Source organism: Fusarium oxysporum, chromosome I (genome assembly GCF_013085055.1).
Source record: "Fusarium oxysporum Fo47 chromosome I, complete sequence".
In the NCBI taxonomy this organism is placed as follows: domain Eukaryota; kingdom Fungi; phylum Ascomycota; class Sordariomycetes; order Hypocreales; family Nectriaceae; genus Fusarium; species Fusarium oxysporum.
Genome location: NC_072840.1, coordinates 4,444,311 through 4,467,404, shown reverse-complemented (window position 1 = coordinate 4,467,404; position 23,094 = coordinate 4,444,311). Strand labels below are relative to the sequence as shown.

The window sequence follows — 23,094 nt, the reverse complement described above, 5'->3', positions numbered from 1 at the left end:
GTTGCTTGTGCTGTGGTCGAGGAGGTTGTCCAAATTGGGAAATGGAAGGATGTGGATGTGAGTAGCAGCGGGGCGCCGAAATGCAGGGTTCAGGTCCGTAATGTATGGTGATGTGATAGATGTTAAGATCCGTCCTCGGGATGAGGTGAGGCCGCGCTGAAGCTCAAGTTTGAGGATAAGGAGCAAGACTCGCGGTCGCAACTCCCACGATTGAAGTATTGAAGGTTAAAAAGGCCCTGCTATTTGTCTCCAGATGCGTTCTAATTTATTCGAACGCACAGACAAAGTAAGCGAGACTTCGAGATCTGTTGTTGTCCAGACAAGTGTGAAATACTAAAGTTGGCGGATGGCGCAAACACGGCGGCAGGATCGGATACCGTGCATAAAAGACCAGCTTGGGCCAAGATGAGCGTTCTCGATTGACGGTGACGTTAAGAGCAAGCGGTCTGACGTTTATTGTATTTATGGCGCCTCCAATGTAGGCTGGAGGGTCCTAGAGCTGGAGGACAGGTGATGGCTTAGGAGAGAGGGTGGCGTAAGTGTAAGTACAATATGACAATAAAGTCGGTCAATGGTCCAGTGCAAGACCACACTCAGCCGTGGCTGATGATCCAAAGGGGGGGTGGTTGTTAGGTGTAAGTGAGTTAGTAGTAGTCGATAAAGATCCGATACGAACAAGCCCAAGCACCAATGTAAGGGTCTCCCGTCTCTCGTGGTGGTAACTCTCACGAACGTGGTAGGTATGGACGCTGATCAAATAGACTCAACGGATAGCTGCGTTTCGAATGATCAAGTGGATTTCTCTTCTTGTTCTGTTCTTAGCCTTGCTCTTGATATCGACTCTCGCTCGTCCTTCTCTTCGTCCCCTATGGCTGGCTGTGCTTACTCCTTCAAAGTCCGTCTCCGTACGATCAAGGCCCAGATGTTGTTGATGACTGACTGGAAAGGCCAGTTCAAAGAGTAAGGCCCTTTTTAACACAGCTGCAAGATGAGATCAACAATCCTTGACCGGAGGCTAAGGCACCATGGTCCCCTAATTTATACTTCCAGGAATAGGCTAAAAATACTAGCCATAGCCGTCAAGTCAGATGTACAACTCTTATCGTCTCTCGCCCACCTGACATAATGTATTTCAGACCAAACGTGGAGGCCGTGGTCACTGGTCCCCATGTAGTTGTATGCAAGCTGGAATTGGGCTTGGCTATAGATACAGAAAGTTGGCGGTAATGGTGGCCGCTATTTTCTGCTATGTCCGGTCTACACTTGAGAGTTGATGCAAGATAGAAAAGACAGGGGAGGGTGTGGATGCGACTGTGTGTGTGGGCGCCAGGCTGAACGTGACTTGGGATTTAAGACACCAAGCCCAATCTACTGTCTGGGACTTTAAGGACTCATCGGGAATTGCTACATGCAATCGATTCCCCTCCCTCGAACCTCTTCTTCTGTGCTCGGTCATGCGCTGGATACTTTCCCATCCTTCTTCCCTCTTCCTGGCCACGCGCCCCAGCTCGAAGCCCACCATCATTGTCGCAGAATATCTCGAAGCGGCTGGTTGTCGTGAGAATCATAGAGCGGAGTGTTTCGGGGGGACTTGACTCTTGTCGGCCTGGTGACATTCGTATACCTAGATGAGAGTGTAAAGGTTTCTAGTAGTGTTTTCCACTCACGTTCAGTGTTGTTACATGTACGGCAGAAACTTGGTGCGGGCTCATTCGTCATGGAGGGTATGGTATCAGTCAGACTCCTCTTACAATATCTCGTCTTAGTTTCCCTACGGATCGTGTCCGGCCCTCTACGGTCCGCTCCTCAAGTGGTAAGTGGTAGCAGTAAACATGGAGCGCTCCGTCCACCCGCTCCTCTCCCGCCTGGACCCTGCCCTGCATGTAGATTTTTTTCAACTTCTGAAGCCATATGCACTGAAAGAGGACTTGGCTGTGTTTGTGAGGCCGTGGATGTGCGATATGTGGTTGGCTCTTTTTAGCATGGGCAAAAAGCCTATGATCAGCCTCAAGATCTCTGGAACCTCCAGGTGCGTCTCAAGCTCCGTCCTGCAAGGCCCCAAGCTCAGCTCAGCTCCGAAAGAGCCAGACAGAAGCTCTGAGCTCTGACTCTGAAGCCTTCCCATCCCTGGCCATATGCTTCTGTGTCATGCATGATCCCTCCCGTCCCCGCCAAAAGTGTCCGTTTGAGGCTTCCATCAATCAAAGGCGGCCCGTGTAAGGAAGATGGGGGAGCCACAGGTGGCACCAGACCTACCCCAAATTCGTTTCCACTCTCACACAGCCAATCATATAATCCCCTGCGCTGCCTAACCTCAGCAAATGCTTCTGAGAGGACGGCATTACAGGAATCGATGGGATCCAATCCAAGGAAAGAACCACACGCCCAACCCCAATCCATCAACTTCCCAGCTTAGTGCCGCCCTCCACTATCAACGACCAACTTCACTCCTCTCCAAACGCCCAGATAGACCATAGTCCCCATTCTCTTCTCTTTCGCGCGCAAAACACTCCGGTCGACTTTTGTCACGCATCTGCCTTTGCTCTTATCGCTACCACCTCCGCCATTTTCGAGCGGTACGCGCGGTCGCCTGCAACCCCCTTGGCCCCAACGCTCCAGCCTAAGCCCCCGAGGACTCGTAGTCCTTCGTGCCTATCGAGGGTACTGTGACCTTGCGTAAAGCAACGTCGTCAACGACAGGTCTAAGCTCTGTAGGCGACAGATCGCGGTAGGCAGCCAGCTTTGTCCGCCTTGTTAACTAAGGCTCTGCCTCTATATCATGGGTACTCGTCGACTGACCACATCAACCACGATGCCAGACTTTCCAAGGAAGTGGGCATTGCTGTTCCAAGTTATATTATTAGTTTGATACGAGGCCACCTTTATCGCCCGTCTTGCGTTAAGCCCGTCCCACCCTCCACCACACCTACGAGCTCGACCTCCAGCCCGAATCTGAATCTCATCCTGAACCTGAACCTGCGCCGCACGATCGACCTAGCCGCTCCGTCCCTGTCCCGCGATCGCTGAACCTGTCCCTTACGTTTCCGCCCCTCTGGTCCCCTGTCGCCATGGCCTCTTCCTCCTTCAGAGACTCGATAAACTCCCTCGGCTGGAGTCGCCGCGATGAACCAGTCAATACTTCTCATCAAAGCGGGTTACTCTCCTCTCTTCAGAGTTTAAATCCCTTCCAAGGAGGCAGCGGTTATGTCCGTCTACCTACCACCGAGAGTTCAGGTGCACCTCTCCCCGCGCCCAGTCGACGTGAAGAAGAGGAAGGCTGGTTTGTTCGTGAGTCAACCCTGGATGTTCTTCACCTATCGTCTTCCAGCACCCCTGCAGCGGGACATGTGCATTGCATCTGAGCCATGCCTTGAACTATGCATGTGATGCGGATGACATGCCTCGTGGTTAAAAGACACTAACCCAACTGGCAGTTAGCCGATGGGATCGCTTGTTGATCTTTGGTGCCTGTAACCTCGCTGCTGTGGCATGTTTCGTCATCTGCTTCACTCTATTCCCCGTCCTCTCTCTGAGACCACGCAAGTTTGTCATATTGTAAGTCGGAAATCCATGCGCAACCCTTTCAGTCTGCCCTCTTCATCCTATATTGCTTGTCGATCTATGTCACGCGGCCTTACTACTGTGAGACCGTCTTGATTATGACTAGTTTTCCCCATGATATGATGTCGTAGATTCGACATGGTGAATTTCAAAATCCCATTTGGAAACTAATGTGGGGCTATGCAGATGGTCGGTTGGATCACTAATGTTCCTGGCCTCCTTCGCTGCGGTAATGGGCCCCATGAACTACGTTTATCACCTTCTTTCGACTCCTCGACTGCCGTTTACTGCGGCGTATTTCGGCTCTATCACGTTGACCCTTGTGTTTGCCTTGAAGGTGAGGTCTAGCTTGCGATGGGCTGAAGATTTTACTTACATACCGAAAGCTTCACAGCACAATTCTCACCTTATTCTCCGCTCTTGTTCAACTTGCCTGCCTGCTCTGGTACTTGATCAGTTATTTCCCTATGGGATCTACTGGACTGCGCTTTGCCACATCGTTTGGTGCAAGGCAAGCAACAGCATGGATGACTGGCTAGAAAAGTCCCTTGACTACATGCAGTACGGGACTCTTGTCCTCAACACGTTTCACGATGTTCCCAGGCTCCAAGGATCCAAGTCCTCCTGTACACCAACTGTCTGTTTTGTGTAACATTAGCAGCGAATTGACCAAAACATCATGGATTCAGGCAACAGTGGAATGGTTTTACGAGAACAGCTGTCGATTTAGGATAAAAGCAAATACCTATGTATAATTTTTGTAATTATATATACCTGTAATCAAGTCCGAGTCTTGCTGTGGTATATGCCCAGCCAAAGTACTACAGTCATCATTTGACGCAGTAAACCCCTTTGTGTCCTCACAGGGTCTTAATCTCTATTTTTCCATATAACTAAGTCCCAGGCTACCTACCTTAGTATTTCGTACCAGTATCAGGCAGTTTCCATGTGGTGATTGGTGATTAGGTAAGCGTTACCAAAAGGGCAAGTTATCAGGTGCTGTATCCAATGAGCAAACCCATATGTGGGGCATCGGTTTGTAATGAAATCTGGGAAGATCTCGCAGCCACTTGATGTCTAAAATAAATGCAACCCTATTAGAGTTGATAAAGGAGGTAGCCATATAGCTGGATGTTTAGAATATAACTGTGTTAGATCTGAAAGAAAGTTCTTCTAAAATCAACAGGAAATTAACCTTAATCAGGTAGGCAGCTTTACAAATGCAATGACGTATGCTGTAGTGGCCTTAACTTTAGGCTTTTGCATTATGAAAGTAAAATTATAATGGAAAGAAAAAATTGCACCAGACTAGGCAGTAGTATGTATGAGTTGGAAAGACAATTGGCACATGAACTATCTCCGACTCGTATCTCTCGATTTAGTATTGAACTGCCTAATGATTGTTAGAAACTGATGAGATTCATGACCAGTAGATGCCTTGTTGCCCTTTGTGTAAACATCTGGATGGGTGGTCTTTTGAAACGTATGCAGATTCTCTTATATTTGCTCTTCCTGTTAACAACCTGCTGATCTGCTTCTTGATGTGCTCGTGGACCGAACATGACCTGATGTGTATCCAAAAGTTGAGTAATTTCTAGCCTGTTACCGTAGACTCAGCGTTCTGTTTTATTACTTTTGTTTATTTCTATTTAAAATAAAGTCTGGCTTCTTACACGAGCTCCTGGAGATTCATTAAATGTCATACACTCGACCCGGTCAACTGCCCTTTGTGAAACCCAAGATTCTTACTAGCTCCGAGTGTGTATGTATGTAATGACTGGCCTCCAGACTACCCACACAGATCAAGGCTTTCTCAGACAAAGAGACCTGTAGAGACATAGATGTGTCTGGTATGCTTGTGGTAATTGCAAAGTTCTACACATTGTACATAGCACGGCCAGCTCACTGTGTACGCAGCTGGTGCAAGATAACCAAAACACACTCAACAGAGCAAACTTCGTAAAGCGAAAGGGTAAATAATCGCATGGGTACAGTAACAACAATAAAGTAACGACAAAGGTACTTCAGAAAAGCCGATTTATATTCGCGCAACTCCACCTATCACGGTCGTCCGGCTCCGGTTGAAGTAGTTACTCTATCATGCCCTTGTTTGCAGGCCTCTTCGGGGTCTCGGGTGCGCCATGACATCCATGGACGACGGCGGCTTCTAGCAGTGAGCTGCATCCAGAGTGGAGCGCAAATGAGAAGAAGAAGCCTTGCCCTGAATCCCACTGAAAGATGAACCCGAGGCAGATTGGTATGATGTTCAGTGCCGTCGGCTGCAGGGCTTTTATTCATAAGGCTCGAGTCAGCGATACAGTGGCACTCCAGGTATTGTTACTCGGTGGATATGCGGAACCCCGTCGCTGACTTGGGTTACTTAAACAATGCATTCACTGATTATAGTTAGGCACATCAGTGATGTAAGTCCTACTATGCATCTCCATCAGTCAATGACAAACATGCAAATCATAGAACAAGAATAGCGATTGAATGTTACAGCGCCGTATTCGGTATTTAATAACCAAACTGCTGTTAGTGTCAAGTAAATGCAGTATCGTAGAAATAAATGAGCCAAAATGAAACAAGAGGAGGAAGAATGACAAAGAATATTAACATCGCTTTATCTGTTCATGGGCGTCTCGCGTGGGAAGAAGAAAAAAAAAACACCCCAGAGCGGAAAAGAATGTCCCTCCATCCTTCCAACCCGACCCGTTTCCCAGTCCATCTCCCAAGGATTCCCGCTCGGCGCAGCGGTACCTTCTAAATCACTTAGTCGCGGTATGTTTCTGTGGTACCTCCCGCCTGCGGATCAGAGAGGGGAAAGAAGCGCAGGGAAAAAATTTATTATTCACACAACGCAAAAAATAACCTCCGGCCTTCTTTTTCTCATTCCCTGGGATCCGTGTGCCCTCTCTATAAACCACAACTTCTCTCGCCTACTCAATTTAGAAAAGAGTTGCCGCTGAGGATCAGTTTGTATTGGTTTACGAATACTACCTCTCTTTACCTCATCCTTCCCCCCTCCTCCCTCGTCCTTCTTCCCTACCTATCCTCTGGAATCATTTCTACATCCATCAATCATAACCACCCCGCCGCCTGGCCTTCTGCGTTTTCTCCCGATACCCTCGTGACGAAGCAACGTAACAAGCAAATTCACCGGCCTCGGTTCTGATTCTGGTTCTGGTTCTGATTCTAGGCTACGAGTTCATTCAATCGACACGTCTTTCTCGTCCAACACGCTCTTGTTTCCTATTTACGAGAGCAGGCAAAGCAGGACAGTAGCATAAGCATTTTTGGGTTTACTGCCTCGAAATTATCTACTGTTCACACCAACCTTACTTTCCCCCCCCCTTGTTACCTCCCTTCGTCGAAAGTTAGTCGCCTACTGCTCTAGGCTGCCATTTTTCGTCTCAATAAACGCCTCTACGACATTGTAGAATCTTTCCCTCTTTCCATCAGAAACATCAGTCACGGCTCAAGCCCAGCATTCGCCCACAATCCAACCGATTTCCTGGATGTCCATTTTGGCCTGAGGACCTCGGCTCAACGGACACCTGACTCTCAGTTTTATATCCTCGTACTCGATACGCACCCCCGAATTTCGACTCGTTGTCCGAGAATCTTATATCCCCGCGCCCTCATTATTTAGAGGTCCACAGATAGTCACTGTATCGCACGTAGGTGCTTTGCCTCTCTCCTTGCGTGGAAGGGGTTGAGAGACATCCTGGGGTTTTCGATCCCTGAGCAATACATTGATTTCCCCTTCTACTGCGACCAAGGTGATTTCGGCACCTTCAGCTCAGAATTTCCTACCAGTTTAAGACGGCAAGCCTGTCCTACGAGGCTCAACCTGAAATGAGTCCATCAGCCATCGTTGAGTCCAACGAAATGGCCACTCAATCAACTTTTTCCTACGCACAAGCTGCGAAGGGTCAAGGCACTACCCCTGCTTCAAATCCTACAGCTGTCGCCGATGCTGCTGCTCCTTCCCAGGACGCGCAAGCTTCCATTGCCGATGATGATGTTCCGGCTCCTGCAACCGACGTGAAGTCGACTGCTACTGCTACTGAGCAGGCCAACTCTGAAGCTCCTGAGACCACGGAGCACCGCGCTGCCTTCTCTGAAAAGCAAGGCCACGAGAGTGTTCCCGGATCCGAGAGCGATACCCGCTCCGAGTCGACACAAAGCAGACGAACAGACTCGAGGCGCGAGGATGATTCTGGTAGGCTAGAGCGCCCGTGGCGACGGAACGAGAAGACACCGGGGTCATCAAGCACTACTGCCCGGTCTGTAGACGAGCAGGACTCCCGAAAGGCTAGGCGAAATAAGAAGGGTAAGACTTCTGAGAAGCAACCCAGTGATCAGACGACAGAAAAGGAGCAGGAGGCGGCCCCTGAGGCCCCCAAGGTCGAGCTCTCAGAAGCACCTATCCCCAGCGTCAACATCTGGCACAAGCGAAAGGAGGCACAGCAGGCCAAGTCTGTCAAACCTGCTCCCACACCTGCGGAAGCTACAGTGAATGGCACTTCATCTCAGAGGGATGAGAGGAAGACTGAGGAATCTACTACAACACCATATACGAACGGTATCAAGACTCAGCAAAAGCCGGCCAGTACTGTGCGGTCGGAGCGCAATGGCCCCCGGGGGTCGCGGATACATGAGAAGGATGGCAAGAACGAGGTTCCTCCATCCGTCGAGGATTCTACAGCATGGCCAACTCCTGAAACTGCAATCACGGCTATTAAGGAGGATAGCAAGAAGAAGGTCGCAGACAAGACACCCGAGAAGTCAGACCGCTCTGACAAGGACAGTCAAGAAGATGGCAGCGCGTCAAAGCCCCGACAGAAATGGGTGGCTATGGACTATGTCCCCACAGTCAGCTTCGAAACCCAGCTTCCTCAAATGCGTAGCTCTAAGCCACGGGGTGGTGCTCGTGGTAACCGAGATGCCGCTCCTCGAGGCACGGCCAACGGTGTAGCGGACAAAACCGCTTCTACCGCGCCTGCCAATAAGACCAACGACACTAAGCCCAAAGACAACACCAACAATGCCGCATCGCAACTGGCAGCCGTTAAACGCGGAGCAGCGGATGGTGTTAACGGCCAGAAAAAGACTCCTGCCAGCACTGGCTCTGAGAAGGCCAAAGATACGCCTGCCCAGTCTTCGGTGAGTAATACGATGCCCCTGTAGAGCACAGCTATCTTGAGATTGCGCAAGTGCATTTATTGTGTGAGACGTATACTGATTGCTTTGGGAATAGGAGATTTCTCAAACTCGAGACCGGCATGATAACCGCAGTGAGAAAGGTCGAGGCAATTATCGAGGACGAGGTGCCCATCACGCCCATTCACAATCTCAGCATGCTATTTCTGCATCCGGGTTCCATGGCCAAGGCGCCAACGCTGCCAGATCTCAGGGTTACAGTCCCCCCTTGCGACAGGGTGGTCATGGTGGCATGTTTACGCCTCCTTCTCAGCGAGGCCGTGGTCGCAATGGTGCTAACAACTTCCATCGTGTATCAGTGCCAAATGGCGGATCTCGTATGCCTATTGTGCAAGCTCAATATTCGCCTTACGATTACTCCATGGCAGCGCCTATTGGTGCAGTTCCTTTCCACTCCCTTCCATTTGATAACTTGCTCGTACTCACGATCAAGACTCAAATCGAATATTATTTCTCCATCGAGAACCTTTGCAAAGACGAATACCTTCGACAGCGCATGGATTCCCAGGGATTCGTCCCTCTCCACTTCATTAGTGCGTTCTCGCGCATCAAGCAGCTGACTGTGGACATGAACATCATCCGTGCTGCTTGTGAGGATTCGACTGAAGTCGACTACGTGGTTGGCGACGATGAGTGTGAGCGACTACGTCGGCGACATAATTGGGAGCATTTCGTTTATTCTATGGAAAATCGAGATGAACTGGCCCGCAATGCTGGCCCTGCAAGCGTCACTTTCAAGAACAGACACTACCATTTCCCTGGCGGTCAATTTGACGACATAGCTGCTATGCCATATGGTGCACATGCTTATCCTCATGGCCCTGCTCTCCAACAATTCGCACCACATGACGCAAATGGGGTTGTTCCAAATGGCAACACCCAGCTTTCTGCGGCTGTTCCCGACTTCTCACCTTCTGGGACAATTCCCCTTGTTGGCCCTCAGGGTGAGGTCCAAGTCACCAGCGTTGAAGCTTTGACCAATGGTCATGCTGAACAAACTGCACCGCTTACCAACGGTGTGCATATTGAGGAGGCTTACACAACCCAATCGTAGCCCCCCCCCCCCCCGGGAAATGGAGTACTGGCTGTGGCGGAGATGTTAGACCTCTATCATTTTCATGCTTGAAAAGTGGCGTATATGAGAGAGTTGTTTCTTTTTTTTTTCCTTCCCCGGTCTGGGTCGATACGAATGATGTGTCCCAGATTTATAAGTGTTTACGAATTTCATGCTGTGGCCCGGAGCTGGCTTCATATTCACCATGAACTAAAGCGTGTTACGATTGTGATCTCGCTTGTTCATAGGTCTTTAGTGAAACAGGCTGTATGGATGCCTCAATGGTTCACATATAGCACTCCACTGTTCTGGGCCAGACAGCAAACGGGTGGTTGGCGAGTTCTTGATAGTAACTTGCGTTGTACGTTATAGTGCTATAAGTGCACCATGGGGCGACAAGAGGTCTATACCTAAGGTCTCCTCCTATCAGAATTGCTCGAAGGAAGAGAACGACGTACACGAGCTACAGATATTCGATACCCTGGTGTACGAGGCTATAATGAAAAGCCAGTAACCATTGGAGAGGAAAATTCGGAATGAAGGTTGGCTTAATAGCCTGATGTATTGGTTTCTGTTGGGGCGTATTCCAAGGATGGTTTTGTGAAATGCGAAGGCACGCTACAAGTTGGAAAGGTGTGCGCCAGAACCTCAGCGTTACATGCGAGGGAGTGCGGCTGGTGCTGGGCAGTTGTAGTGACAGGTCACAGAGGCGAGCGGCAAGTGTCGCTGGATGATTGCTATACCCGCTACGCTGGATGTTCACGGGGTGGTCGATTACGACGGCATATTAAAAGGATTATCGTCATACCGGATGAAAGAAAAAGGCATGGGTGGAAAAGCATATGGGCGTACGGTGACATTTAGCTGAACTGCAGCATCTTTTTTTTTTCTCGACTGCATATGAAAGGGGTTCAAGGATGATTTCGATTTGGACTTGGTTCTGATTTTACTCATGGATTCTGATGTTAGAGGGGACTCTCCAAGCTTTGCTAAAAATACGGAGTTTTTTATTCTAGTTTCAAAAGTTGTACAATAGTTTCATTATTCAAGAAAGAAAAAATCATGTCGAGAAACATCAGGCCTCTGCTTGTCTTGAAATCTACTGGATGCTGTTGTACTACTGCTGCCCGTTGTAGGTGGATGGTTATCACGATCTATATCAGTAGTACTCACAAATGCTAATGCATGGTAGGTCATTGGCGAGCTTCCATGGGCTTACAATAGGGTTGGGGCAGTGGGAAAATACTATCTGCTGTAAGAAGCGCAATGGCTTATTGCAATGTGTGCGAGTTCTGACTGCATGAACAGGGACATTTTCTCTGTCCTTGTCCTTTCATTTATTCACAAGGAACGTATTGGTTGTCATGACAAGATAGTTCATCATGTTGGCGGGGTTGAGGGGTTATCTATTAAACTTTAGGGTAGCTAAATTGCACATGGCTCATATTGGGCACTTTTGTCATGAGGAGGATATGATATCAAAGATTCCACGATTGACTACCTCGCCAAGCTGGTCTGATATTGTTCAGGGGCACATGCCCAGATGACATCCTGCTGGGCCTGGAAATGACGGTGTTCTGTTCCGCCACGTTGAATCTTTGCTTGGACATAAAGCCAGGCGTATGCTTCGCAAAGGGAATTCATCTGAAACTGATGGCGCGAGCGAAGGACATGAAGAATCTATACAGTTGACTGATGTGTGTCACAAGACATATGTTGTTTAGGACCAGGGCATGATCGACTTGGCATGATGATTCTACAAGGTGGAGCAGAGCCTTGTTACTATGGGGAGTCCCTGTCGTTGTCCACACGGAGATTCTGGTCCGGTGAGTCATGGTGTGCTGATCTCCTTGCCGTATCCGGAAGCACTACATGGAAGATATCGAGATGAAGCAAAACTACCATTCATTGTCAGCGAGGTGAGGCCATCGTGAAGTCTGGGGAAGATCTCACAAACCGAGACCTTTTTAAGGATGAGCCGCATGATGGAACCCCGGCCTGGTGACCGAGATTGGGGCGAGTTAGGGCCAAGGCGAGCGGAGGGAGACGCATAATATCGTGATTGGAGAAAATGAATGAAGCTATCGTCAGGACACACCGGCCGATGGATCAACCGGGCATCAACAACACGGCAGCGGTGCCTTGCAGAAATGTCAAAGCCGGAGCTTGGGTCCCCAGAAAATACCTAAAGTGGAAATGGCTGAACAAGACCTGCAGATTGCCTAGCAGCATTACGTCAAGCGTCGCTGGAAAATTTAAACATGACAGCTTCGTTAGCGGCGAATGGGGCAGCGACAGCAAGTCTTGCTGTTTAGTTACCTATAGCTTGTTGCGGGATGAGTTTGCGGGGATGCAGCACATCGAAAGCGAAAATTGTGTAAGCAAGTACCTTACTTTAGATACTGAGCTAAGGCAAAGACATTGCATTAATTGACAAGCAACAAAGAAGACTTCCATGGATACTTGGCCATGCGCGGAATGAAATCTCCGACCACAGCTGATCAGGGGAGAGGGGGAAAAATGAAAACAAATTACCATCCAATGTATTGACAGTGAGCAACCTAAACGTACGATGAGACAGTTTCTTCCCCCTGTTCGTGTAAGTGATGGCTGAAGAATCTTCACTTGTGGCCACCAAAATGCGTCCTCATGCAGGGAAGCTTCCAAATTCTGCTCTAAATCTCGATATAAGCCGCCTGATTCGTCATTGAACCCGAATGCTGTGACATATTCCACGTGGGGCCAGCCTAGGATATTGACTTAGTAGGTAAATAAGTGATCTACATACAAGGTTGAATTTCAATGCTTTCTCGGACCGCCATGTTGGAAACATTCAGCCTCCCCACGTTATCATAGCCAGGGAAAATCATCTTTGGACTGCTGTATGGTCCTGACACGACCACTGTGAGTGGTTCATAAACTTTCCCCGTCTCCTCAACTGCAAAGCTCGTCGAGTTACAGTCATTTCACGAGCCTGATATATGCTACTTGTGGGTCCGGGGAAATCAAAAGGCTGAGGGGGGCGAGATTCAGCTCTGATACAATATCGGCCCGGAGGGAAATAGAGATGGGAAAATCAGCCGCGACCCGGAGTATGAAATCAGATTCGGAGCTAACCTCCGGTTGGTCTGGGGAAGAAGGCCTGGTGCTTGTGGTCGGTATACCTTCATCTGGAGAACTTGACGTCAACTTAACTCAACCAAGGCCACCGTGGTGGAGATTCTTCTCCTTGAGGATGAAAAATGGATGTTAGAAACCAAAATATCTCATCATGATGCTTAAAGAAGGCGTAGGGTTTGAGAACATATAAATAAAGCATGTGCCCAAGCTCTCTATTGTTACCAGCTCAGACATATATCGCTTTAGCTACGTTCTCCCACCTCATCACTTTCCAACCACCTACAAGAGCATCAAAGCCACAAGATGACCGCTCAAGTGGGCAGAGCCCTCTCCTACGTGACATTCAAGCCTGATATTGGCACCGGCAAATATGAAGCTCCTTATCTCAATGAAGAAGGTTATGTCGACTTCTCGCCCGACGATCTCGAGAACCCGCGAAACTGGTCCCTCAAGCGAAGATGGGCTATTACCTGTATCGCAGTAGTTCTCGCAATGAACGGAAACTTTGCATCAAGCATATTTTCTGGCAGCATCGACTCTGTTATGGAAGAGTTTGGAGTATCAGAGGTTGCTGCGAGCTTGACCACTACAATGTTCTTGCTCGGCTTCTGCGCAGGGCCCTTTGTCTTTGCGCCTCTCTCTGAGTTTTATGGTCGTCGGTGGATCTTTTACATCACTTTTCTTGCCTATATGGCCTTTAGCTTTCTCTGCGCTTTCCCTACAAACTTTGGATCACTACTAGTTGGACGATTCCTGGCTGGTGTCTTTATCTCTGCGCCGCTAAGCACCACCCCGGGCGTTTTGGTCGACCTCTGGGACCCTATTGAGCGAGGAAACGCCACGGGAATCTTCAGCTTGGCTTCCTGGGTTGGCCCATCACTCGGGCCGGTGGTGTCCGGTTTCGTTCAGCTTAAGAAGAACTGGCGATGGGGCATGTACTCCGTCCTATGGCTCGGAGCTTTGACGGTACTTCTTATGTTCTTGATCCCCGAGACGCATGCGCCGACTATTCTGGCGAAAAAGGCAGAGCGTGCCCGGAAATCTGGAATTGCTGGCTATGAAAAGGCCATAATGGAGGGAGAAGAAGATAAACCTTCACTCGCCCATGTCTATAAGCTGGCCCTCACGCGACCTTGGATCCTCATGTTCGACTTGATCTCTCTCCTCTGCTCTATCTACACTTGCATAGTATTCACTCTTCAGTTCATGCTCTTCAGCATCTACCCTATTGTATTCAGAGACATGAGGGGCTGGAATGCTGGCGTTTCGCAACTCCCTCTCCTCGGCCAGGTCGTTGGGGCCGTTCTTGGAGCCATCGTTATCTTCGTTGACAGTGAGCGAAGGCGAAGCAAGGATGCGGCTGGCAAGATGTTACTGCCCGAGGATCGGCTTCTCATGGCTATGTTTGGAGGTGTTGCGTTCCCAATCACCATGTTCTGGCTCGCATGGTCTGCTAATTACAAGTGAGTCTTCAACTTTCCATGTCTCTACACAGGCAACAGTAACCAACACATAACAGCGCTGTCCCTTGGATCGTCCCGACTCTTGCGGGCACTTTCCTCTCTGCCGCTCTAATGCTCGTCTACGTTGCCATAATCAACTATCTTACCGACACATACGCCCAATACGCAGCTTCCGTCATCGCTGCCAACACAGTTGCTCGATCGGCTGGCAGTGCTGCCGCTCCTCTGTTTACGACCCAGATGTTCACTGCTCTTGGTGTAGGTGGTGGAGGTTCTCTCATCGGCGGAGTTGCGACTCTTCTGGCATTGATCCCGTTTGTCTTCTTCTGGTACGGTGCTCGTATCCGGAGAAAGAGCAAGTATGCACTTGTCGAGCCTGATCAAATGGAGAAGATGGACGAGGAAGCCGATCCTACTGACTATGGTGTTCAAGCTGAAGAGACTCAGCACGCAGGTGATATGGATGAGCCAGCACAGAGCAAGCGTTCCGAGGATGTATGAGAAGGAGAAATTTTTAACGGCACTTTGACCGGCGGAATTTGTGTATTGCGAATAGTCTGAAATGGAGATACAAAAAGTGGCATGGTAACGGGGGTTTTCTTTCAACCATCAGGAGTTTTGGGTCCATCACAGAAGGGTGTAATGGTTTGGTTCTGATCCATGTAAAATTATAAGTTTTAGACTTAACTTTGTTCATCGTTGAGGGTATTGATACGGAATCGGTTATATGGTTTACTTAAGATCTCGCGCTTTAACATCAATTTGCCATATTTTACCTTGGTCACTGAACCTGAATGTGATCCAGTGTCTCAAAAATGACAGGAAAGGAGCTCGTGTGTTGACTACCAGTGTGAGCTGTCACTACGTCGGTGGTAACATAAACAGACATATGAAACACAGCCAGGTCAATCTGATATTATTAACCAAATGCCGAGCCATCTGCAGTGGCCGATAAGGCTGAATTGCAAAAAGCGTGGTGTTCAAACGGCCTGGCCTATCGGGTCGAGTTTACAGGGCCCAACACGGTTCATATACAGTAATAAGGACGTCATTCGTAACAGACAGGTCTTCAACAGTGGGCGCCCTTGACAACCAACGAAATCTGGACCTGGTGATGGACTTTGATAAATCTGATACATACAGGCATCATTGGCAGTTGATGTGTTGTGGCTGATGCAATAAGGACACGGCTAAGCTGGTCATGAACTCTCATCAGCAGGCATCCTGGTATCGTCTGTTGCGTCACATGTTGTGTCTCAAGTGTCATGTCAAGTCAAAAGTCAAAGTTAAACAGAGACACGGGATGGGCTGAAAGAAAAGCGGCGATTGGCTGGTCTAGACTCCCACCCGGCTTGTCTTACGCTCAGCCGTTGATTTTAGCCCAAGTTTCACAAGGTGACAAGAGTTTCTAGAAAAGAACAACTCATCAAAGTGGCGAAATGGGTTCGAGGACAAGCACCGCATCGAATATGCAGGTTTCCGAGGTAGCACGAACCTAGGGTATCCCTTCGAGGAACGACTTCTGAGCCTCACTTTACAAAGATTGAGACGATCTTTGCTGCTTGAAGTGAGATCTGGGGACGATATATCCTAGTTTTGAGAGCCAATTACCAAGGTCGGAGTGTTTGGCAGAGAGCCTCACTCTGAACAATGCCTACGGAGGCTCCGTCCCGTCGAATCGACAAGCTTGACCCAGGGATGAAGACACGGGGCGCGCCCATCGACCTGGTCAAACACTAATATTGACTTCCGCAAAGGAGCGGAGAAGAGCCGGCTTCGATTTTATCTCCGGAGCTGCTGTTTCAATCGAATATACGTTGTCTCGTCCTCGGTGTTGCCGGGCGTTTGAGACGTTGCCAAGTGGAAATGATTGCATGATAATTGTGGCGCAAGACGAACCTAGGAACGAAGCCAGGCTGTGCTGTGGACGCCCAGCTGGGCACCAGCTGGGTATCAAGTGCCGCTGCCCCAGCGCCCAGCGCGCCCAAGAGCTTCTAGTGGGCCTTACAAGGCCGTGACCCCTGTCGAATAGCGTCAGCGTTGTGCGTCCAACTTGAGGTATACCCCTCCTCATTACGTCGTTTGTTTCGCCCCGCTTGTACGGTTGAAAGCTACGAGGAGAGTCTTGTTAAGCAGAACAGCCTTATCATTATAGTAAAACTTAACACGAAGCCTAAGCTACTGAACGGCATGGTCTAACCATAACTGTCTCTGAATCTCGTCAAAGGTCCATCGCAAGTCAGCAGGGAAGGCATGGTTTCTGTTGCTGCCTTCCGTGTCCTATTGATGCCCATCCCATCCCGTCCCATCCACTCAACCAACGTCAAACAGGTTCAGTGCTGCCCACTATTAACACTCTGCACCTGTCGACAAGACTCACAATAACCCACTTCATCAATCCAAGGTACTGCGTAGCTACCTACCTTCATACCTCCTCCATACTTCCCCCTTGTTGCAGCATCAAAGGACCCTGTTTTTGCTTGGCTGGGTTGTGGCTGGGTTCCTCTTGCTGCTTTTCTTTGACTTGTCCCTCCCGCCACATCCTCGTCCTTTTCCTCTTTACATCGACAGAAACCGCCAACTCGGTATTATAACAACATCGCTTATCATCACTATAAAGCCACTTTCAACTATAAACCAACGTCAACTATTACACCACTGCATAACGTAGCAGCGACATACACCGCACAACATCCTCATGTCAAACTACGACCCGTACGATCGGGATTACTCTCGCCGCTATGTGCGAGAGGAGCGTCGAGAAGACCCCCGTTATCTCGACCCTCGAGATTCCTTTAACTCAAAGACTCATCGGGAGATCGTTCCTCGAGGTCGCGAGGACAGCGACCTATCGATAGAAGAGGTCAGACGAGAATTTCCCCCTCCTAGTACCCGTGATATTCGCCGGGCCCGATCCGCCGGCCCAAACTACTACGAGGAAGAATATGAGTATCGCCGAGGCTACGATCCTCGCGATCGCGACTATGACCGCCGTTCCCATCGAGGTCACTCCAGCCCTTACTACGAAGATGAAGAGCGCGAGCGCAAGCACAAACCCAAGGGCATGTCTAAGAATGAGAAGATCATTGCAGCCGTCGCCGGTGCCGCTCTTTTGGCGGGTGGTAAGGAACTGTACGATCGCCGCGAAGCTAAGGAGGAGCGCACTGAGATTCAACGCAATCCTCTGTCCACTGCAGCTCTTGCCGGAGTCGGTGCCTTGGCTGCCTACCAGGGTGCACAATTCTACAACAAGCAGCAGGCCAAGAAGGATCAAAAGGCTAACATGATCCTTCAACGTGGCCGCGACGGTTATTATAGTGATTACTACTCTGATGAGGACGAAAGTCCAAGGGAGAAGAAGGGACACAAGAACTTTCTCGAGAGCGCTATCGCAGCTACAGGTCTCGGTGCTGCTGTCAAGAGTCTCACCGGTGGCGGCGGAGACGATACCAGGAGCCGCCGGGGAGGTAGTCCCTCCAGCGAAAGATCTCGTTCTCACGCTGGTGGCAGCGGGGCCAACAAAATTCAAAAGGCAGCCATGGCTTCCCTCCTTGCTGGTGCCACAGAGGCCTTTCGTGTTGCCAAGGAGCCTGGCGGCTGGAAGGGTGAAAAGACGAAGCGTATTCTCACCGCCGCTGCAGGTGCTGCTGCTGTCGACACCGCAACTGATGACAAGGGAGGAAAGCTGGGCCTGGCTGAGTCTGTGATTGGTGGCTTAGTCGGCAACCGCCTAATTCGTGGTTCGAGAAATGATATCGAAGAGGATCGCAAGACTGGCCGCAGCCGCTCACGCTCGCGAGCCCGCTCCAAGTCTCAGGGTGGTGGCAGCGGAGGCGCAAGTGGTCTTGCCGCTCTTGCGACTGCTGGCCTGGGTGCCCTGGGTGCAAAGAAGGTTCTGGATCGCTCTCGATCGCGATCCAGGAGCCGTAGGGGACGAAGTGCCTCATACAGTCCATCTCCAGACAGGCGCCGTCAGCGAAGTCGCAGCCGTAGTGTTGTTGACAAAGCTCGCAACGGTTTGGCCAAACTAGGCCTTGGAGCTGGTGCTGGAGCTGGCGCTGCTGCCGCTGATGACTACCGCCGTCGCGACCAAGATGACTTTAGCGACCGCGGTGGCAGCCGTTCCCGCCGATACTCGGACGATATGTACGATGACCGTCGATATGGCAGCAATCGAGATTATTACGATGATGATAGATCATACAAGAGCAAGCCCCGAGAGCGAAGACGAGGAGGGCGTTCCGATTATTCCTCTTCGTCATCAGACCTAGGGGATTCTGATGAGGATGAGAAGCGGGCGAAGAAAATGAGAGGTAAGCAAATTATCACCACAGGTTTAGCGGCAGTAGCCACTATACACGCAGCGCACGAGGTATACTCTAGCATGGAAAAGAGAAACGCACGGCACAAAGCAGTCAAGGAAGGACGGTTGAGTGAGATGGAAGCCAAAAAGCTCAGGACCAAAGCAATCATGCAAGACGCCGCATCAGTCGGTATCGCTGCTATGGGCATCAAGGGAGCCATTTCCGAGATGAAGGAAGCCAAAGAGTTGACACATGAGTGCAAAAATTTCCAACAAGAGAAGGCTCGTCGTCATGAGAAGCGAGTGCAAAGGCGCTTACGGCAACAGTCAATGGGTGACGGTAGGAGGAGAGCAGACAGTTGGGCTCCTTCGTCTCGACGGGATGGGTATGACTCGGATATCGAGTATGAATACTTTGACCCGCAAGACTACGGAGGCAAACCTTACAGAGGCAACACCTTCCCAGCAGAGCCGTATGGTACAGACACTTACAGAAGGAATCCCAACGGTCTGCCATCTCCTCACTAAGAGCCTGACTGGGTGTTGGGCGGCATTCACGCTTACTCACCTATACAACTCCAAACATCTTAAATCATGACTTATGACGAGACGACTTATTTGGCTCATGAGAAGCTTGAGCCAATCAAACGGCAGTGCTTTTTCTTTGGACACATGGCAATGAAAACCCTGAGGAGAGGAATGGGAAGACTAGAAAGAGAAGGAAACGGTGTGAATATGGCCTGTTGCGCTGCGTGGTGTGGCTGGCGTTCATTTTGCTGAAATTCCTCTGCATCAGATAGATGAAGCAGATTTGCTTTCTCCCCGCAACCTCTCCCACGTTTGTTTCACATGTGTATTCAAGACGAAGACTAACGACGATGATTAAAATAGACCATCGCCGATACTAAGCCAGTGGCTCGATCCCTGCAGGCACAGAAGCAAAAACGAAACCATATCCCGGCACACCGGCACATACGTGCGCATATCTGTCCAACGATGAGCTGCTCTATTCTGCTAAAGTTGATGAATGGGGTAGGGTCTAGTAGAGGACTGGAAACGGGGAAGCAAGCGAGAGTGGCACGAGTTGACCCAGCGAGATGGGAAGAGAGGGGCGGTAAGAAAGGATCGGGACGCGCATGTGGTGATAACAAATCACTATATGCACGATGATGAAGTGGTGGGAACACGGGTAGACGGCCTCGGGAAGAACGGCTTTTTGGAAAGACGGGGGGCTTGCAGATCAAGACTCGGCGATTGGACCAAGTGCGACAAGAAATCAGGAATTGGCCTGTGAAGATGGCAAGACGTGTCTCTTGAAAGTTAACAGGATATGGGCACACGAAAAGATGTATGTGGATGGCACGATGTGTTCTTTTTTCTTTTTTTTTCTTTCCTTTTGCCATGTTGGATATCTGGATGACCAACTTGTTATGCTGGATAGCAGATGAGGTTCTTGGGGGTCGATTTACCAGCCCCCAGAATACCTTGACGAATCATGACCTATAATGAACGACTCTGGCTTATAATAAAACCTGTTACGTCCTTGGTGTTGATGAAACAATATTTGGCTGTTACTGGGTGATGTGAATGACAACGGCTTCCTACAATTAGGTTCAAAAGTAAAAACGGGTTGTTCTCCCTTGATCTCACTACAGTCTTCCAAATCCCTGTTCTGTACCTGTCGCTCATCGTTTGATATCCCGTAGGTACTCCAATAAACCCCACGATGCTTATACCCTGGCCTACTTAGTATGTAGATTCTTGTTTCTAATAAATCTGAGGCTCAGCTCCGAAACGTCATCAAGCCATGACGTCACTTATCAAGTATCCACTTCATTGACAGCTCGGCCAAACAGCTGAGGTTGTTCGATCACGAGGTGGTTTTAAGGTATGCAGCCCAAGCCAAGTGGAAGTAGAGGAGATAAGTTAATTGCTTTCACGCAAGGACAAGAGGCTTCTGCTCCCCCACACCATGGAGTCCTGCGTTGTGTGGTGGTGGTGGTGGTGGTGGTGCATATTCTCGCGATTGGATACAAAAACTGACGCCTCAGTTGATATCGTGATAAATTCTCATTACTCTCTATAGGACACAGCACTGTAGACCAGCTGTGGTATCCTGACCCTGGTAGCAGTGACTGAATGCTCATACTCAGGCTCAGCCTCATGCGCCAAGACCTCCACCCGCCTGTTGTTTCCAGCTCTGTGCCATGGCCAGAAGGTTGGACACGTCGGCAGCCTGCTTGTCATCGGCAGGGAAGACATAGTCGATGTATTCCTCCCACGAGTCGTCGTCGAGCTTTCTCCGGCGCTTCGTCTTGCGTGGCATTTGTTTCTGCACAGCCTCCACGTCCTCCACTGAGCCGTGTGTGCGCTCGAATGATAACCAGGCGTTGAGTAGCGAAACGCACTCTTCCTTGAGATCTCGGTCTCGCATACTCCTGTGCGCTCGCTTGAATACTTTGCGTGCTCGCTCCTTGGCCTCTTCGCTGACTGGCTGTTCCTCATCACCCTCCTCTTCATCTTCGGGAATGTTGATCTCAAAGTGCGCGTAACTGATCCAGACCTTGACGTGGTCCGTCTTTTCAAGTAGGCGCTCGTAAAGATCTCGCGTGCGCTCGTATTCACCTTCCTCCTCCTCGAAATCAATGTACGCCTTCCATAGAAGCTCGGGCATGTCGAGCTGTTGTTGCTGGACAGCAAGCTCAAAGATGGCGCGTGTACGGTCCAGATCATCCAGACCGCGCTCAAGCTCAGCAAACTTGATCCATGTCTGACAATTTGCCGGGTTGTATTCGATGTGCTTCTCATACAGAGTGCGACACCGCACGAACTCGAATAGTTTGCGTTCAAGGTCAACGTAACCGTTAAAGATTTTGTCCTTTGGGCACATGCCAATCGCGCGTCCAAGGAGTTTTCGCGCTGCGGTAAGTTCACCCTGTCTGATCTCGAAATGCGCCGCCATGAGCCAGATTTTGGCAAACGTGAACCTCTTGTGTGGGATCAGACCCAAGCAGGTGCTGTAAATCTGCCGTGTCCGCTCAACATCCTGTCCCTCCATCTCTTCCCATATGGCGTAGAAGATCCAGAGATAGATGTATCGCCTCCAGTGCCGCTTCTCCAGTGTTGGTGGAACCTGAGCAACAGCCCTCTCGTATATATCTCGAATTCTGTCAGAGTCCTGTGAAGTCTCTTCAAGCTTTGCGTAGTCGAACCAGGCGTCGTAGTTCTTCGGGTTCTCTTTGATAAGCTCCTCGTAATATACTCTCCTCTTGGACAGCACAACATCTTCCACTCCGTCCTTATCGCCAAATTGTTTCTCGAATGTTGTGTATGCCTTGTGTAAAATCATTGACCTCGATCTTGGTAGTCGGTCCAGGGCATACTTGTATATCGCACGAGCGCGCTCATACTCTTTTAGCTTAGCTTCGAAACGAGCATAGGCGATAAACAATTTCTCATCGACGAAGTCATCTCCCAATGCCTCCACGGCCTCCCCAAAGACTTCCCGCACTTGGTCGCTAGTACCGAACTCCTCCTCAAACTTGGCCCACTTGATCCAATTCCGGGGTTCAGGGTGAATCATGGTAAAGGTCCGAAAGATTTCTCTTGCTCGCTCGAATTCGCCGTACCGTTTCTCAAGCTTTATGTACGAGCTCCATGCTGCCTCGTCTGGCTGCCATTGCATCCATCGATCAAATACTTGCCGCGTTCCAGGAATATTGCCCAGCATCTCCTCCATGTAGACATATTTGTACCAGAGCTTGTCAACGCGCGGTAAGCGAGCGACGGCACGATCCAGGAGGTTTCGCGCGTGGTTGATGTTCCTCGCCTTCATCTCCGACTCGATATACCGAATCCATAGCTGAACATTGTTGGGATGTGCGTCGAGTGCGCGCTCAAAGACGGACCGGGCGCGGGCAAATTCCTTCTGCTCCAACTCCCACTGAGCATATCGCAACCAGTTGTTGAGGTTGAGTCGATTGCGTCGCACATAGTCCTCGAACTCTTTTCTCTTCCGTCCTTGAAACTCGTGAAGTTCTTCCAAATCAGCAAATCGTTGAGTGGGGGCCTGCACTCCAACTTCTTGACGGTCGACAGCTTCTCTTAAAAGCTGTTCGGCACTGATTTGAACAGGCGCGGCGGCCTTGTTCTTCACCCTCGGTGGCCCTCTGGACGACTCCATCGTACGATCGCCAACTTTCGAGGGCTCAAGTTGATGATTGCGATTATTTTTGGTGTGAAGCAAAATTTAGATGAAAAGGAGAATCAAGGTGATGAAATAGAGTTGAAAGTCAACAGCGACGCGACAGAGCAAGGCGCAAAAGTGTGTGGGCGGCCAACCAATTATAATTCAATGTGACAGAGAG

At 49.8% G+C, this 23,094-nt stretch overlaps 5 protein-coding genes across 5 annotated transcripts; 4 read left to right on the top strand and 1 right to left on the bottom strand.

Moving 5' to 3' along the window:
* Window positions 1-3,068: 3,068 nt before the first annotated feature.
* FOBCDRAFT_195422 (Got1/Sft2-like family-domain-containing protein) lies at window positions 3,069-4,100 on the top strand (the record flags this gene model as incomplete). The annotated part of the gene is made up of 4 exons (XM_059608815.1): window positions 3,069-3,288; window positions 3,435-3,555; window positions 3,748-3,898; window positions 3,948-4,100. The coding sequence occupies 4 exons, from the start codon at window positions 3,069-3,071 to the stop codon at window positions 4,098-4,100; spliced, it is 645 nt and encodes a 214-aa protein (XP_059463901.1).
* Window positions 4,101-7,078: 2,978 nt separating this feature from the next.
* On the top strand, window positions 7,079-9,864 carry FOBCDRAFT_6990 (uncharacterized protein). Its single transcript, XM_031182843.3, has 2 exons — window positions 7,079-8,730; window positions 8,825-9,864. Exons 1-2 carry the CDS (start codon window positions 7,420-7,422, stop codon window positions 9,839-9,841), a joined length of 2,328 nt encoding a protein of 775 aa, XP_031043611.2. The 5' UTR covers window positions 7,079-7,419; the 3' UTR covers window positions 9,842-9,864.
* Window positions 9,865-13,197: 3,333 nt separating this feature from the next.
* On the top strand, window positions 13,198-15,186 carry FOBCDRAFT_255973 (major facilitator superfamily domain-containing protein). Its single transcript, XM_031182840.3, has 2 exons — window positions 13,198-14,424; window positions 14,481-15,186. Exons 1-2 carry the CDS (start codon window positions 13,265-13,267, stop codon window positions 14,923-14,925), a joined length of 1,605 nt encoding a protein of 534 aa, XP_031043608.2. The 5' UTR covers window positions 13,198-13,264; the 3' UTR covers window positions 14,926-15,186.
* Window positions 15,187-17,122: 1,936 nt separating this feature from the next.
* Window positions 17,123-19,255, top strand: FOBCDRAFT_195419 (uncharacterized protein; the record flags this gene model as incomplete). Its single annotated transcript, XM_031182838.2, has 1 exon — window positions 17,123-19,255. The coding sequence occupies one exon, from the start codon at window positions 17,123-17,125 to the stop codon at window positions 19,253-19,255; it is 2,133 nt and encodes a 710-aa protein (XP_031043606.2).
* Window positions 19,256-20,770: 1,515 nt separating this feature from the next.
* FOBCDRAFT_6973 (uncharacterized protein) lies at window positions 20,771-22,999 on the bottom strand. Its single transcript, XM_031182837.3, has one exon. The coding sequence runs from the start codon at window positions 22,908-22,910 to the stop codon at window positions 20,889-20,891; it is 2,022 nt and encodes a 673-aa protein (XP_031043605.2). The 5' UTR covers window positions 22,911-22,999; the 3' UTR covers window positions 20,771-20,888.
* Between the last annotated feature and the right edge of the window lie 95 nt (window positions 23,000-23,094).

Coding starts and splice junctions, on each gene's coding strand:
- FOBCDRAFT_6990 (XM_031182843.3), top strand. CDS start 7,420: ATGAGTCCATCAGCCATCGTTGAGTCCAACGAAATGGCCACTCAATCA. Junction 8,731..8,824: donor ATACGCCTGCCCAGTCTTCG/GTGAGTAATACG, acceptor CTTTGGGAATAG/GAGATTTCTCAAACTCGAGA.
- FOBCDRAFT_255973 (XM_031182840.3), top strand. CDS start 13,265: ATGACCGCTCAAGTGGGCAGAGCCCTCTCCTACGTGACATTCAAGCCT. Junction 14,425..14,480: donor GCATGGTCTGCTAATTACAA/GTGAGTCTTCAA, acceptor AACACATAACAG/CGCTGTCCCTTGGATCGTCC.
- FOBCDRAFT_6973 (XM_031182837.3), bottom strand. CDS start 22,910: ATGGAGTCGTCCAGAGGGCCACCGAGGGTGAAGAACAAGGCCGCCGCG.